Source organism: Scophthalmus maximus, chromosome 4 (assembly GCF_022379125.1).
Source record: "Scophthalmus maximus strain ysfricsl-2021 chromosome 4, ASM2237912v1, whole genome shotgun sequence".
NCBI classification, from domain to species: domain Eukaryota; kingdom Metazoa; phylum Chordata; class Actinopteri; order Pleuronectiformes; family Scophthalmidae; genus Scophthalmus; species Scophthalmus maximus.
In genome coordinates, this window is record NC_061518.1 from 8,517,414 (window position 1) to 8,534,352 (window position 16,939).

The window sequence follows — 16,939 nt, forward strand, 5'->3', positions numbered from 1 at the left end:
GATATTTGCTAAGGCCTGTTTCACAAAGGCACAGCTGTGAAAGTTGTAAGAGGATGTCACAGACACATGAGAGGTGGGTTGATGTCAATACATTCATAAATGAGCGAGCTATTGAAAATGCAAACCTTTAATTGAATAAAAAAATGTACTAAATGGCTGTCATTCAGTATAACAACTATATATGTATATATATATATGTACAAATTTCAAGCTTTCTCGTGGCGTCTAAGCACAATAAAACTTTACCAAATGCATATATGCTTTTACATCACTGGGGTCAAGGGCCTCATAAGACAATCTCTTAAACTCTGTCTCCATCAGGTGGATATTACTGTAACTGCAACAGGTGTGGCACTGGTCTGTCAGTGGGACTCTACTGGCTGAGGTATCATGTTTCACTCCATAGCTGCGCTTATGTAACTGCACAGCTATAGGCTACTCTACACATGGACAGGCTGTGACACAAGGGGCCTCTGGGTGCTTAAAAAGCTGCCTAACTTTTTTTCTTTCGTTTCTGTGCGTGTTTTGTATCTACTTTTAGTTGTGTTGTATTTTGTTTTGTGTTTGTTTGTCGCCTTTTCACATCTTTGTGTTTTACTTTTGACCCTTTTGTGTCGTTTTGTGTCTAATGTCCTTTTCGGATTCTTTCCAGCTGAGGTCCATGGTGCCCTTATGTTTAAAGCAACTGGTGACTTCATCATTGTTACCTTATTCATACAACAAAAATAACCTACACTGTATTATAACCTGGTTCTGCCAGTATAGGCTGCTGTATAGGGATCTAGGGATCCGTGTAGCTGGAATGTTATGTAACAGGTTTAGCTCACGTTCCTATCACGTTCGGGAAGGATCTGGTTCAGCCCTCTTTAAATATCAATCATATTCATGGGGGAAATTATGTTAATGTTAATATTAATATTAATGTTAGTACAAATACTAACATTAATATTAATAATAATGATGATGATTATTATTATAATGAATGGATATATATTTTTTTACGTTTTTATATAAAAATCCGTAATTTACTGCTAAGACCTTTTTTTCAATTTAGTGCACTGCCCTGCAATAAATTTTGTAATTTATTGCATAAACTAACAATGATTTGAAAAATCATATGAGAAAATAAACTAAAACACACACTGTGTAAATTATTTTAAAAAAATGCCATTATGATGAAATTATTCAAGTAATTAATTAACAAACAATATAGGGATAATAACCCGTGGACGCCGAGTGACGTAGCGCTCAGGATGCCGTGTCACATGCCATTTCCCACCAATCAGAGAGCCCGTATGCAAATGACCGATTCTGGTAGGAAGTGGAATCGGAGATGACAAACCGCCGCCAGAGCTGCTGTTGCTAGCCTTGGCACCGAATCAGAGGGCGTCCCGTACCCACACCGGACCGGACAAAACGACCAGCCCAACGAATAATAAATAAATAAAATGCCACGAATATAAATGAGGACTTCCCAGCAGCAAGGAGCGGATTGACTGTTGCTCCCGGCGGAGACAGGTGAGTGAGTGAGTGAGTGAGCGAGCGTGTCCGTGTAAGTGCGTGTGCGGTGCGTCGCTGCTCGGGTGATGCTGCTGCTGCTGCCTCGGTACATCGACTATGGGCGGAAGGAATCGAACCGTCAAATGCTCTGGGTCATAAAATCGACTGCGGTGAAACACAGACTAAGAAGGAGACACCGGTGTTGATCGCGTGTCTGTGTCGCTTCTATGTGAAGCCGCGCTTCATCCACCAGCGACCTCGTCCACCACAAGGCGACGGGGTTTATTATTTCTTTTTCTTTTTTTTTTTTTAATTTTCCGGACCGGTTGGCCTTCGCAGCGAAACACGTTGAACAGCTGGCTCACGCTAAATACCAACAAGAGCTTGAGTCAACGCGCCCTCGTGTCGGTGCCTCACTCCGCCTCTCGCCCTGCTGCTTGTTGTGGAGCGTCGTGACAGACGAAGAAGAGCCGAGATGATCGGCTCGTTTGTTAGTTAAAAGAACAGCGTCTCTGTCTTGGCAAGAGACACGGGCAGCTGTCACGGACAGTGCAGGAGACGGGAATCAGCTGGGCACAGTCATCCAGCTGATCTTATGAAGCTGGGGATATAATTGGATCCACGTCTGTTTGGGAGTGGTGACGTTTTAATATGACAGTTGCTTCTATTAAAAAAATTGCTCCGATGTGGACTGGACCATGTGGAGAGATGAACACTGTTTACCTGCTCCTGATATCTCTGGATGTAATGTTAAAAAACTAAACTAAACTAAAACATACAGGTGGGCTGATTCACGGTTTGTCTCTAATGACCTTTGACCTCCAGCAGCCTAAAATAAACCGAAGCCTTTCAAATTAGATTGATCTTTGGTTCGTTCCGATTATTTTGGTCCACATGAGCTATTCCCTCAAGAAATGTCATACTAAACAAATGAAACAATGACAAAACGAATAAAGGATAACAAATATATGAATGGACCAAGTATAAGTAGACCAAAAAGGTTTAGACTGAAGTTATCCATAATGCCTACCCTTCATACAAATTATTTAATTGGCAACTCTAAAAAAAAGATCAAAAATTGAAACTTAGAGTACAACTACATTTTCTGTTGTTTTTTTCAAACATGAAGATAATAACATCTCAGCTGTGTTTTTGTTTATCAACTTTCAACTTGAGCTACATGTTTTTAGTTCCTCATCACATCTATTCCGAAAGAGGTTCCCCTTTAACTTATACACATCTATTCATTTTTTGGGGGATTTGTCCTTACCCTTGTTTTCTTAAATAAGCCCCGAGTTCATGTCGGCTCTCTCTCTCTCTCTAGATTCAAACATAATTCTGAAAAAACTGCATGGGAGTAACTTGTGATATGCTTCATACATTATTTGTGCACTGTTTAACTCAACTGTCCCACAGACAAAATAACACCTCCGATGATGTGGCCTTGGGCTGTGGAATCTTATAAAAGGCATTCTTCACAAATAATCTGACATTTTCTGGACCAAATGATCAATTAATTCAAGTTAGTGTTGCAGCCCGAATAAAAACACATTGAAGAGGAGTCTTGGGGACACTTGTATTACCATGGTGTAAGGAACCTGTTTAGAAAGGAGAAAAATGGGTGATTTACTGTATAATATTCTCAATGAACTTTTTTTGTGTCTTATTCTTCTGTTTCTAAGATTTGACCACGTCACTGTGACTTCAGACTTTTGGAACAAGGTGTTACAGGAGGCTAACTTGAACATACAAAGTAAGTAAACAATACAAAACACTGTCTTCTAATTTGAAATCCTGTACCACAACTTCCTGTTTCTTTGTTAGCTGGGGATACTGTGGCCTTTGTGTACTTTTTACTCTTCCTGGGGGTTTTTTCTGTTATGACAAACCAGAGAGGACTTTTGTTTTTATATTTTTTAAAAGACATGTTAACTTTAAAGCAAATGTTCTAAAATATAACTGTATTGTGCCTTAGAAACCATATTACTCAGTGTTAACTCACAGTGCATCTCCTGAATGTAATGATTTATTTAAAGTAATGTCCACACCTCTCTGTTTTATGTAGCAAGGCTTCTTATGTAGTGTACATTGAGGGGCATGTATTAAATAACTGATTCTTGTTATTCTTTATCTGACTGATTTGCTCTCTGTCTCTCTCCCTGGATTCTCACAGATCTGTTGCTACAGCGCCTTTGGCACCAAGAGGAATATTTAGGTCAGTCAGATGTTAAATCATTTGATTTTTGTACTTATTATTAAATACTGAAAGGATGGGAGGTTTTTGAAAATTCAGTTCTCATTTCATTGACTGTGAAAATCAGTGAATATATTTGTCATTGAAATTTGTGAAGTGAACTGAAAATATGTTTTGTCCATTGTTTTGTTTTTTCAGCGCCATCATGAACACCCACAAGTCAGACGTGCACACCATCTCCCCGGAGCTGCCGGCCATGTTTGACGGCATGAAGCTGGCGGCGGTGGCCACGGTGCTCTACATCATCGTCCGCTGCCTGAACCTCAAGAGCCCCACCGCGCCCCCGGACCTTACCTACCAGGACACGGCCCTCAACCGATTCCTTCTCAAGTCCTGTCCTCAGTTGACCAAAGAGTGAGTTGCGTTCTCAGCTCTTAGTCTGTCACTCAAAGTGTGGCCATGGATATGGCGCTGCTGCGTAGCCATCTGGGGCTGCAGTAGAGGTAGCAGTTTGTCTGGCAGCGGTCCCATCTGTCATCAGTGTTCCTCAGTGTGCCACATGTCTGCACTGAAGATATGTCTGGCTTTACCCTCAGTTCTCTTATCAATTAAATACAAGGCTGTGTTTTCAGGGTTATCTCATGATAGACTGGGCTTGTCAAACTCGCGTTACAAATCTAGACTCAAGCACTGCAGGGCAAGGGGATTTACACCCATGATAATGCTAGTCTTCCCTTCGGGGTAAGTCTGATGTCTACTATAATTTGAATCTTTCATCTGAGATCAGGAACTCATACAAACAATTAGTTTTTAAGAAGGAGCGGCGTTATACGGTGTACACTTTGTCATTTTTCCTGAATGAGCATCACTCTCCACGTCCTGTCGTCTGCTGTTTTTTTTAATACGCCAGAGGGACTTTCAGCTCTGTTGGGCCTCTCGCGCCACGTCTTCATCAGGAGTGGCTGTTTATGCAACCGATTGTTACCGAGCCCTTTGGCTTTCAGCTGCAGTGAATCATAAGGGCACGCTGATGTTTACCTTTGTGTCTGGCTTGTTACCATTCCGTCCTGAACTGCCTTGTTTTTCTTATGGGAATTTGTGCTTCGCTGTGTCGTTGAACTGAGATAACTGGAACCCGTCTGCATGGTTGTTGCTGGCATTGGAGCATCATCTGTGTTTTTGAAAAGTCACGTTTGTAACCCATGGTGACACTCTCCGGTGTTGCATAACAGATCCATTACACAGCGCAAAGCATAAGAGGGGTGTTGTGAGGTTAACAATCAAAAAACGTTGTTTGGGAACATGCACACTGAGGCCCTGGCTAATGGACAACAAAGAACAAGTGATTTCCTTTTTTCGAAGAGCGCCTTGGTTCCCACTGTTAAAAAGAGTTTCATAACAAGAGTGTTAGAACAGGTAAAAGTCAAAAGAGAAAGAAAAGTTAAATGACAGCATTAAAGAGCACTTGATAGATTTGGGTCAGCATGGTGCAGTTACTGTAATGTTGAACTTAACCCATTTTTAAATCATTTTTTTAGCAAATCATCAGGGCAAGCCATTTAGTATCTATTTTTACCAACTGTAGTGTTTGGTGTTTTCTCAGCTTGTTAGCATCAAAAGACAGTGACATTACCTCTGGACTTTGAAGTGGTCTTTTAGATCTTAGCTACATCAAACCCCCACTGATGTATCCGTTTTTCTGTTCGGGAGGGTAACATTTACTCCTCTAAAAGGCAGAAGAAAAATCCAAAATCACCCATATTCAAAAAGAGACCGTAACCTATGGTCACGCCCAAGGTTTTGTTAATATAGAAACTAAGACTCGACAACAAGATATATTTTAATCATGTAAATTATAACTTCAAGTGTTTTAATGATAAATATTTGTACACTGCAACCGAATGCCTACATTTTCAGTTAATATCAGTTGAGGAACACAGAATGCACATCTCGGGTTACAAAATAGGAACTGGGCCTTTTAATTAAAGGATTTTTTGTGAAGAAAGCTTTTTTAAGTTGTTAGACTTGCAAACGTAGAACTAAACAAAACTGTTGATATTTTTATCCCCACATTACAACAATGAGGTATTCTTCTTCCTCTCATAAACCGTCAGAGTAGCTTCTAGAAGAGTGTGCTTTAGCCTCACCTCACCTACGCTGGAGGTGATTCCATTATCATTGAATGGAAGCAGGCGACTTTGTGATTGACAATTCTCTTATGCAACAGTGTCTTTTATAGGTGCAGCAATTATTAGCGCCACGGTAAGAGATGAGGAAACACAAGGTTGAAGATCTTGTGCAACTGTTGATGTAATTGAACCTTTGCTCTACTGTCTGTGTGTTTTGACGCATGCACCGCACACACCCCTAGTGTCAGTCTACATTTATGCCGATCTTAAGTATCTCTTTATCTGTTGTAACGTTTACAAATGTGCCATTTCCAAACACTGAGAACAGGTCACTTTGGTCCTGTAAGAGTTTCTCTGAAGTCTGTGTGTCTTTTACTGAACCTTGAACTAAATCCCCCAGGAATAGTTGAAAAATCTCTATACTGTAAATTTTGACCACAAACAAAAGGATGTTTTGGCTGTTAGCCCTATACTGTTGCTCTTATTGCCAGCCGAGACTTTAATATTGCATTGATGTAACTTTCCTTTATATGATGGGATAAAGAACTGGAAAAAAAATACTAGTATCTAAAAAGGTTTTCCTGAGTTATTCACAAGCTTCTGGTCTCTTCTGGGGATTTGTGATAATGCACAACATAAGGCATAACATTTTAAAGGAATATTACACAATCCAAAAGTCTCCACTCCCACAGCTAACTCCTACAGAGGTGTCAGTGGAATTTTAAAGTGCACATGCACAGCGTAACTTAGCAGAACATAACAAAAGACTGACATCGAACACTGAAGCGTGTTCAGAGCCTGGAGCAATCTTTCAAGAGCTGGAACAGAAATGTGACCATGTATGCAAACCGTGTGCCAGAACGTTCATATCTGTGTCCAACCACCGAGGCAAATGTTGGTGCTCAGAATAACAATGTGTTGATGTTTTTCCAGGTACATTCCTCCCTTACTGTGGGGAAAGAGCGGCCACCTCCAGACAGCACTGTACGGTAAACTTGGCCGCGTGTACTCCCCCCACCCCAGTGGAATCAGGAAGTACTTACCCATGCAGGATGGGGCCACTGCGACCTTTGACCTCTTTGAGCCACAGGGGGACCACCGAACAGGAGGTGAAGATCTCTTTTCCAACATTTTCATGCTTTTTGTTTGCTGCTATTCGGACAGTACTTATTAGATTTTGTTGTACCTGATGGTTCTGTTTTTGATTCGAGGTTCAGGGATAGAGGGAGAATCGTAAGCTGTGAATCCCTCTGAGACAAACTTGAGATTTTGATCTATAGAAATAGGCTTTTGTCCAGCTTTCATTATTTTTGTGAAGTTTTCCAGGTCGGCTATGATAATATAATTTACTCTTTCTTGATTTCTTGATCTTTTTGATGAGGCATACCATGTCTGTCATGTAGTTGTGTTAAGACAGTAAAAAAGTATTTTCTCTGGATGCCTCAGCTGAAATCTGACCTTGCTACCTCACCTTTAGTCTCATAGTCCCCACAGAAAGCTTAAGGGTGAGGTCGAATTGTCATTCCTATCTACTATTCCTATCTACTATTCTATACGAAAAGTGTAAAGGAGGACTCATAGTACTAAGGAAAAGCCGACAACGCTGCTTAGAGAATCCGACTCGACTTTCACTATACTACGCCATCACGTGAAGGTGGATGGTATTGACGTGTGTCTGCCGTGGTGAAACTACAAATTTCCGAAGATGAACTACGAAAAACGTAGCGGCTGCATCAGCATGTTTCTGTGTTTTACCACCATGTGACATCACATGTAAATGATTCATATGTTACAGTAACTGACATGATGAGGTGCGTCTCTTCTGGGTCATATTCATACTCTTCTACTTCTTCTATACCTTACTGAATTGTTTACGTTCGTGCATGGCGCCTCACGTTAAATATCGCTGCCGCAATGAATTGTGTGGCGTCTATATCTCCTTACTCTCGCAAAGGAAGCGCCAGTGTACCTTATGCTAAATGAGATAGCAAAGGAAGCATTGAAGCTGTTTTCTTATGCATTTAGAGAATCCGAACAGCTCTTATCATGGCTGCTGAAGATTTAGGAAACTTCCTAAGCCAATCTGACAATTGGACCTCACCCCATGACTCACATGACATTTTTTATCCCCAAAAAAGTAGTGTTACTATTTCCATTTTGTTTTGCTAAAGGTTTATTTGCCAGTGCAATGGCAATCATCCTTTCGTTTTGTATCGGCTGCAGTGCCTTGTCTTCAAGTGCTGTTTAGGGGGGAGACACCCTCTTATCTGTGCTAACATATTCCTTATTGCCGAATATCTCTCCAACCCTTCTACCTGTTTCACCAGGTGACATCACCATGGTGATATGCCCTGGTATTGGTAACCACAGTGAGAAGCATTACATCCGGACCTTTGTGGATCACGCCCAGAAGGACGGTTACCGCTGTGCTGTCCTGAACCACCTGGGAGCTCTTCCCAACATTGAGCTTACCTCTCCACGAATGTTCACTTATGGTGAGACCAAGGAGTTGACTATATGAGGCTATATGAGTGTGTTGGTGACCCTAAAGCTCCAAGAATTAAAGATAACAAGAACTTTCAGAGCTGAGCTTATTGAAAAGGTCTAATGGAGATAAATAAATGTGATACTCTGAGCTAAAGGCACCTTTAACGGCAGCTGCTGAGCAGAGAAAAAATGCTCCGTCCTTCAGAGGCTTTACTCTTTATTGATCTGTAACTCTGTACTGTTTTTCTTACAGGGTGCACATGGGAGTTTGCATCCATGGTTGGTTACATCAAGCGGACGTATCCTCAGACCCAGCTGATTGCGGTCGGCTTCAGTCTGGGTGGGAACATTGTATGCAAGTTTCTGGGCGAGAACAGGATGAACCAGGAGCGAGTGCTGTGTTGCGTCAGCGTCTGTCAGGGGTACAGCGCTCTCAGGTGGGTCATCGTCGTCCTCTCATCTCTTGATTAAAATGCATTGCATCATTAGAGCCCCTTTACAGCACTTAATGTGCACACTCTTCTAAATATGAACTGTGCTTACATAATCTAATCTAATGTTTAGACACAAGTTTACCAATCATGCTGTCGAATCATTCACATATTGTGTTGATATTTTAAATTGAATTGATAAATAACGTGTTATTTGTAATTTTGAAGAAATTTAGGCAACAAGTTTGTGATGGTCATTCAGTCATTTTTTTTATTCCACTGTCGCCAAAATCCTTTTTATATGAGTAGACTGGTATAATGCACAAAGGGTTAACCTGCAGAATGTGATGGATTGAAGTGGCTGGCTGAAACCAGCCCTGAATAGACCCTTCTGTGCACACAGTCACGTTTCATTGAGGACACACCAGTGTGTCACAATGTTGTTTAAAAACCACTAGTACATGTGGATCCTGCTTCCCGTGATCATTTAGGCTGAGCCACACCTTCTGTGTTTTAAATGCAGCTAGCGTCTCCTGGCGGTATGACAGGCTGCGTTTGTTATGGTTTGGGTGTAGGCAGTGAGGGAAGGGTGTGTAGTAGACACTGGCCTTTTATATTACGGTGGATTGACTGTATTCTGCTCATCTGGCCCGTCAGTCAGCATTCCTTGACTTTTGTCTGTCAATTTTTTTAGCAAATAGTGTTTGATCAATAAATCATACCATACCAAATGGTATTGAAATAACAAAAACATTTTTCTAATGGTCATTATTTGTTTGAATAGCCGTAGCCGTTGTTGTGCTTCAGCCCGTCTCTGTGAGTGAGCTGCATATTAATGCCTCAAACCATGGCTACTCTCCACCAGTGCGACCCTTTGTCCAGTGGATTACACAGGACATTGAGTGTGTTGTTTGGAATGCAGACCGGCTGCACAAAGCTTACTTCCTGTGTGTTTGTATCTCAGGGCCCAGGAAACATTCCTGCAGTGGGATCAGTTCAGACGCTTCTATAACTTTCTCATGGCTGACAACATGAAGAAAATCATCCTCTCACACAGGTATCACTGTTGCATTATGAAGTACTTGTTATTTTTTTACCCTTAAGTTAGATCAACATGTTTATCTTTACAAAGCTGTCTTCTGGTGTTTGCAAGACACCACCACAACTTCACATCTAGGGTGATTTGTCAATTCTTTGAACGTTCCCTAAACTTCCCACATTAAACTGTGCCACATCCTCTCGATACTGCCAAGTATCTTCAGAGTCATTCTGACATTGTTTTGAACTGCAAAGAGAAAATGTCTGTGAGTTACACTTGCGTATTTTTACCAATACTGCTATATAGTTTAGAAGTATTAGTTGGAAGTACTTTTTTCAAGGGGAGGATCTCAATAAAATATTAACAAATGTGGTTCTTAGCTTCTTTAAAATGTTAAACATAAAGTTCAACCCCCACTCCCCTACCTAACTCCCAGTCCCTCACTGCATTGAACTAATGTTAAGTAACTTACTTTATTAATGACGTTTGTGTGTCTTTGTGAATTTTTGCTTGTTACAGACACAGTCTGTTTGGAGGAAGTTCCGTTAAAGTGATCGATGCAGACCTTAGTCGACTGTACACAGCGACTTCCCTCATGCAGATCGACGACAACGTCATGAGGTATGTGGTGAACGTTTGGGATTACATCCAGTAAAAGGGTTGTTTTGATAGAGTAGATTAAAGATCTGAGATTTTAAGATGCTCTTATCTGTACCGTAGCTGTTGCTGACAGTAATGTTGATGTATTTGTGAGTGTCGAGAATCAGTAAATATCAGATCTGTTCTTCTCAGATTTCCATCTCTAGCAAATTTCTTCTAATTCTTCCTCTTTTTTGGGGGTTTTTGACAGGAAATTCCATGGCCACAGCTCTCTCAAAGAGTACTATGAGAAGGAGAGTTGTGTTCATTATATTCACAATGTAAGAGCTGCTTTTGCATACACCTCACATAATCTCATGTTTTGTTTCTCTTTTTGATCTGTCTGTGTATTTGATGTATGAATTTTTGATTATCTTCTCCTCAGGTGAATGTGCCACTGCTGCTCGTGAACTCTGCAGATGATCCTCTGGTTCATGGCTCACTGCTGACCATCCCTCGCACATTAGCAGGTAACCAGCAACCTGCGTCATGTCATCAGAAGCAGTACTAAACACCATTATTAAAAAAAAAAACAGTCTTCTACGATCACCTCTGCAATCTTAAAGAACATTTTTGAAGGTATTATTATTTTTTATTGGGCATTTACCTGCCAAAATGAACACTGAAGATTTATCATGTTCTATTATACTTATCTATTTTATCCCAGATTTCAAAAAAAATAAATAAAAATAAATTGGCTCTGTAAAGTGCAGCTCTCTACTTTTGTTTGATAACCAACCCGCAGGCAGATCATGACACAATTGGAGTCTCTTTTCCTTTATCAACAGACTTTTCCCGTCTGACTAATGTCTGAGGCTGACACCTCAGATTTAGTTTTCATTAAGTAAGTCTGCAGTCTCTAAGGGTTTTCTTATGAGCTGGCTCAGCACCCTGAGCAGGTCAGGGTGTGGCACAGAGGCACAGAGGTCAATTGCATGAGTAATGTTTATTTATTTATTATTCACCGCAGCTGTAACCATCACTCATACATAGAACTGAGGTTTCCTTCTATCTGTTTAACTCCTTCACAAGCCAAATCAAACATTCTAACCAAGAAATAAAAAAAGTTCTTACCTCGTTTCCTCAAACATAAAAATCCAGTCAGTTTGACTGCTCGTACATTTCATATCACGTAACAAGCCTTCCTTCTCCTCAGCGTGTGTTATATTTAAACTAACTGCCACTTAAACTATTTTGGAAAAGGAAAATCCCCCTTGTAAGGGTGTGGTCAGAGGAGTCCTGACTGGAAGTACAAGCGATTTTATTTGACACGGGTCTCCAGAGAGGATCTTACAGGATCAGCTGTCATACAGTGACTGACACACACGACTACCAGGAAAGGACTCGACAGAAAAAACACTCGCTGTGCTGCTGCTAAAATAAGCTCAGATTTAAAATGTTTGATGAGAAGAGTTTACGGAAGTGAACGTGTTGGATTCGGTGTGACTGAAACTGCACTTAAACCAGGTTTACTCAGCTCAGTGTTGTTTCTTTATTGCATTCAGGCACGGAATGTTGCTGTGATACAAATTTAGATAAAGTTTTAGTGTGACTCCAGCTCTGGGAGAAGGACCAATGGGTTTGATACAGTGGACTTGCAATAATTTATTAGTCATGCTACAGTGACTGATGTGCCAGTGTATTTTTCTTTAAACCTTGCGCTTCTTCCATCTTGTTACGAGTACAACATGTTCTCCAGACTACTCTGTTCCCCCCCGGTCACTCGGGGCCTGGTGCGATGGCGTCTCCTGGTGTGGACGAGCACTCAGTTGTCGCGGGATCGGCGGCAGTCATGAACAGTGCACAGTGGTGAAAGCCCTGTGGGATCTCGATCACTAGTCAACCGCATCAGACTCCCCCACTAACCCAGATAAGAGAAGGAGAATAAAGAAATCCAGGCCAAACCTTTTCGGGAGACCACTCTGACGGGTCGTCTGCAGTCGCAGCACTCTACAGAGGTTCACAATCAGAAAGCTCCCACTATTTTTTCTGCTCTGTAGATATGACCTACTTTTGAGTTTTAGGGATTTATTAAATCAATATGAATGGATTGCTGTATTTATATACTGAGGAAAAACACAGAGGTAGTATCAGTCATACCCGTAAATCTCATGAATGGAGTTTTAAAACCACATGCCCAAAATATGTGGACATGAGAGCATACATGAGAGCATTTGGAACCTGGTTGGCAATATGTCAGCATCTCAGTTCACCCCTAAAGGAGTTTGAGTAGGTTGAGGTTTTGCGCAGACCAGTCACAGCAAACATTTAAAAAATATATATATTTTTGAATCTTTTTGTGCACAAGCACATGGACAGGAAAGATGACTGACCTGTCAGTCAGGGTTGTTTGGAAAAACATTCACAAATTTCTGTAACTCAAGAGAGAATTAGTTTTTCTTTTTCATTACCTTTTCTCAGTCTTTATCAACTTACGGACGGCTCAGACTTTCAGCAGCGGTAGTTGCCACCTGCCAGACGTTGATTCATGCTGTTATCAGTACGACCAGGCAAACTCACCCTTACTATCTTCAACTGGCATAATGATCCCTGGCAAACCCATATTTTGACTTGTGTCCATGGTTGCTTTTCAGATACTGAGGAGTTGGCACTGTACAGTGTACAGAGGTCTAATCGCTGTGTTCTGTGTCGCCCTTTAGCAAAGAAGTCGAATGTGATCTTTGCCCTGACGCTGCACGGAGGCCACCTGGGCTTCTTCGAGGGCGCGGTGCTCTTCCCCCAGCCCCTCACCTGGATGGACAAAGTGATTGTGGGCTACGCCAATGCCCTGTGCCAGTGGGAGAAACAGAAACCGCCGTGCCAAAGTGGCCACCTGAGTGAGAACTCCTGCACGGAGGGAAAAGCCTAAACCTCTGACCTCTGTCTGTCTCTCTCTCTGTCTCTCCTCCCTCTCACCCTATCCAACACCACTGTCCCAGCACTGAGGAGACACCTGAACTAAAACTGCTCTCTCTTCTCTGCCTTCTCCTCTGGTGCTACTCTCTGCTACTGACCCACATGTTTCAAGCCTTCACCACAGTTCCCATTTGTAATCACCGTCACCTTACATTATGTCAAGGAACAAAAAACGACTAACTGCCTTTGTGCTCGTTTCCGTTTGCGAGAACTTTGACGTTTTGTTTCTTTACATGTACACGGCAATGATCCCTGGCCGATGGAGGCATTGACCAAATATGACGAAAGGTAAACTCAAGCTGGCATCAGAGGGAAAAGGAGAATTCCTCTTTAGGTAGTCCAGTGAAAAATAAGAGCACACGAGAAGCCTCCTTTTTAACGTAAATATAAGCTGTGGTGTAGAAGGTGTCCGTCTATTGCACCTTTAAGGAGCTCCCTGCTTATCACCGGCAAGGCCATGTAGCCTAGTCTGCTGTCTTAACCAACACAGCGTCTTTGTAGTATGTTTGTACCTCACAGATGTAGTTCACATGTCTGTGTGCGCCCATGTAGACGGAGAGTTGGAGGCTCGTGACAGAGCATGTGATCCTTGTGTTTGGTTGGTGTGATCCAAATTCTCTGTTCACGGTCTGTTGGCCCTCGTAATGTCTACTCCTCTGGGTGGACTGTCGCTCTGTGGTTTGTAGAAAATGTTCAGTAGAAAACATCGTAATTGTTATGGTTTGATTTTACACTTTACTTCCAGTTCATAACATCCTTCTGGCACTTGAGAATGTTCGGTGTCCTACCAGACATGACCAGGGATCAACCCCACACGGGATTCATACACATTCCCTTGGTCGCATTCTATCACTTTGATTCAGTGCACTTTAAACCCTGTATGCCACAAGCTTTTCTTTTTTCTATTTTTTAACTCACACATCGTCTCGTAGGGTTGAGAAAAAGAACTGGAGGGAGCAACGATGATGACGAGAAGTTAGATGACTCAAGTGTTCCCCGTGTTTTCTGTCGTCAGTGTCTTTGAGCCCTCCTACTCTTTGGTTTGCCTTTGATCAGCTGCAGGTCCTGTCAAAACTCTGATATCTTTCTCTGACTGCGTAGACACGAACACAGACTCTCCAACCTGAACACGCCTAATTTAACAGAAATATTTGAATAGAACTTTGCAGCAGATTTTTGAACTCTTTAACCTTCAGTCTACTGTTTGGTCCGTGTGGTTCTATTGAAGGGAAAATTCAGCAGTGTGAAGCAGACTTTTAGATTATTTATTTTTTTAAATAATCTGAGCTGTGAGGTGTGATGAGTAGGAGGACTGAGGATACAAACGCTGAACCAAATGTTTATTTTAGTGGGTCGTTTGTAACATACTGGTGATTGTTATATTGTATAAATAGATGGAGGACACTGCATGCAAGAAAGAATAGACAAGAGTTTAATGCAAGGGAATATTTTTAGTTTCAAAGACCACATTGAAAAGCATTTTCTGTTTTTATAACTGGGCCTAGTGTTGAAGCTGTTGCTGCAATTAACAACCTAAAACTAGTCGCAATCCAGTTTTGATCACAACGTACTGGGAACTGTGGACTTTTAAAAACCTGAATCTGACTGAGAGTCTGGTGCAAACCTTGTTTTAAGGGATTATTCTTCCATGGCAAAGTCCAGCCAAGTAAATCTGTCGTCTAAAACCTGCTACTGAACACTGTGATGAGACAGATGGGCGACAAGGGGATTGACAACAGTGCATCTCGTGAGCCGTTTAAGGCCAAGGATTGTGTTTTTTTTAAGACCTGGCAAGTAGAAGCGTTTATTCCAATTGCCCAAATTTGGCACAGTGAGGCAATTCATAAATGGGACACACACACACTGTCCATCATTGAGATGTGCATACAGAACAGTCTTTCAGTTTTTGTTTACACTCAAATACGTTGCCTCTGATTCTGCAAACACAACACGAATAAAGTCTTTGTCTTTGCACTTTGCAACATTATGGCTGAAGAATAATTATCCAGATTCATTCTGGGAGAGAGTGGATTGAGTTGAGATTATTTCTGCCAAAGAAAAGCACTGTAATAGTGAATATGATCACTACTTAAATCAAGTTTTTTTTTTTCTTTGGCATAATTTGTTGGTTTATCGAGAACTGTTTTGTTTAGATGTCACGGCTTGAACTTCCACGACCGTGACAGAGATTATTCTGTGACTTTATAATGAAATCCCCTCAGGGGGGATTCACCGATCTGAGCCACCAGCCACTTTCTTTTCCTCTAATGACTTTTCATCCTGCATCGCTCAGACCACAGATCACTGTTGCCATCTGTTGTCAGGGAAAGCGAACTACAACTGCCAGTCATTAAAAAGGCAAACGTCCTCTCATTCGGGGTGAATGTGACATTAAAACATTGAGGTAATTCAGTTCACGGTTCACTCTGTCCACAGCTCTCATCTCGACGGCATCAAAAAAAATGTCTGGTTTAGATTTATTCTGCTTTATAGAAAAATCTGATGCCGATTGACGACACCAGCGCAAACCCAGTTTTCTGCAGTGGAAGCCATTTTATGTTCGTTGAAGATGTCTGTCCCCCCGCCCCCACATTTTCCACAAAGAAGCAGGTTAAGATGTTTTATTTGGATGTATTTTTTTTCTAGTTGATTCTTTTGTGTATTTTTTTTTGTATTTTGTATTGTTGTTTATGACGTTTTGTCTTGTGCAAATGCATCAGAGTGTGAGTGCTGATGAGTAAACAAGTGTGTACTGTGTCATATCACCACCTCTGATTGACAATAACCAAAACTTCTTCACTTTAAAAACAAACTAAAAAAGCTAAAGAAATGTATAAATAGAGAGTATATTGAAATATTTGAGGGACAAGGGAGGAAAATTAAAGGCAATAACCAACCAGGACAAATTTCTGTTTTCATTTAATGCTAATGTGGCAGGAAATGGTGTCAAAGTCAATTAGACCAAAACATGTCACGTTCAATTGCCTCACGTGTGTGGGATCTGACATGAGTTTTACTCTGTTGATATGATCATGTGCTCCTCTGTATTTTTTCCTAACCGCAGTGTTTCAGACATCTTTCTTTTCAACATTGTGGGCTCGGCTCCAATTGCTTGGAAACTGAGAGAGTTAAATATAAACCTAAGTGACTTAAATGTCAATGAATCCATGCACTACGGCCGCTCAGTGTTGTTCTTTTGAATTAATTTCTCAAGTTTAAATCTGATCAGCCTAAGCAGGCGGATGAGAGCCCACAGTGTCGACCTACAGTAATAATCATTATGCAGCTTTAATTTAGGTGTTTACACACATTTTGATGCTGAAACTAGACGGAGCACATAGTCACACAACATGACTCAATGGTGTGTGTCCGTGTGTGTGTGTGTGTGTGTGTGTGTGATCCATTTATGAGAGAAAATATGGTTGTTGTGTTCCAAAATAAATTATTTTCTCAAATGAAAAAGTGTTTTGTTTTTTATGGTGAAATGTCCTTTTTAAGACCTCTTCATCTTAAATGTAACAGAAGCTCTTATTTAGGTCATATCAAGGATTATAGCTAACATGGCTAAATATTTGGATATATGATTCAAGGATGTTACATAAAC

At 41.2% G+C, this 16,939-nt stretch overlaps 1 protein-coding gene across 1 annotated transcript; it reads left to right on the plus strand.

The window, feature by feature from the left end:
* Positions 1–1,321: 1,321 nt before the first annotated feature.
* Positions 1,322–16,797, plus strand: LOC118302266 (monoacylglycerol lipase ABHD2). The gene is made up of 12 exons (XM_035628286.2): positions 1,322–1,518; positions 3,183–3,253; positions 3,674–3,715; positions 3,893–4,108; positions 6,757–6,932; positions 8,151–8,318; positions 8,564–8,747; positions 9,706–9,798; positions 10,300–10,401; positions 10,631–10,700; positions 10,805–10,889; positions 13,080–16,797. The coding sequence occupies exons 4-12, from the start codon at positions 3,900–3,902 to the stop codon at positions 13,286–13,288; spliced, it is 1,296 nt and encodes a 431-aa protein (XP_035484179.1). The 5' UTR covers positions 1,322–1,518; positions 3,183–3,253; positions 3,674–3,715; positions 3,893–3,899; the 3' UTR covers positions 13,289–16,797.
* The last annotated feature ends 142 nt before the right edge of the window (positions 16,798–16,939 follow it).

Coding starts and splice junctions, on each gene's coding strand:
- LOC118302266 (XM_035628286.2), top strand. CDS start 3,900: ATGAACACCCACAAGTCAGACGTGCACACCATCTCCCCGGAGCTGCCG. Junction 6,933..8,150: donor GGGGGACCACCGAACAGGAG/GTGAAGATCTCT, acceptor CTGTTTCACCAG/GTGACATCACCATGGTGATA. Junction 9,799..10,299: donor AAAATCATCCTCTCACACAG/GTATCACTGTTG, acceptor TGCTTGTTACAG/ACACAGTCTGTTTGGAGGAA.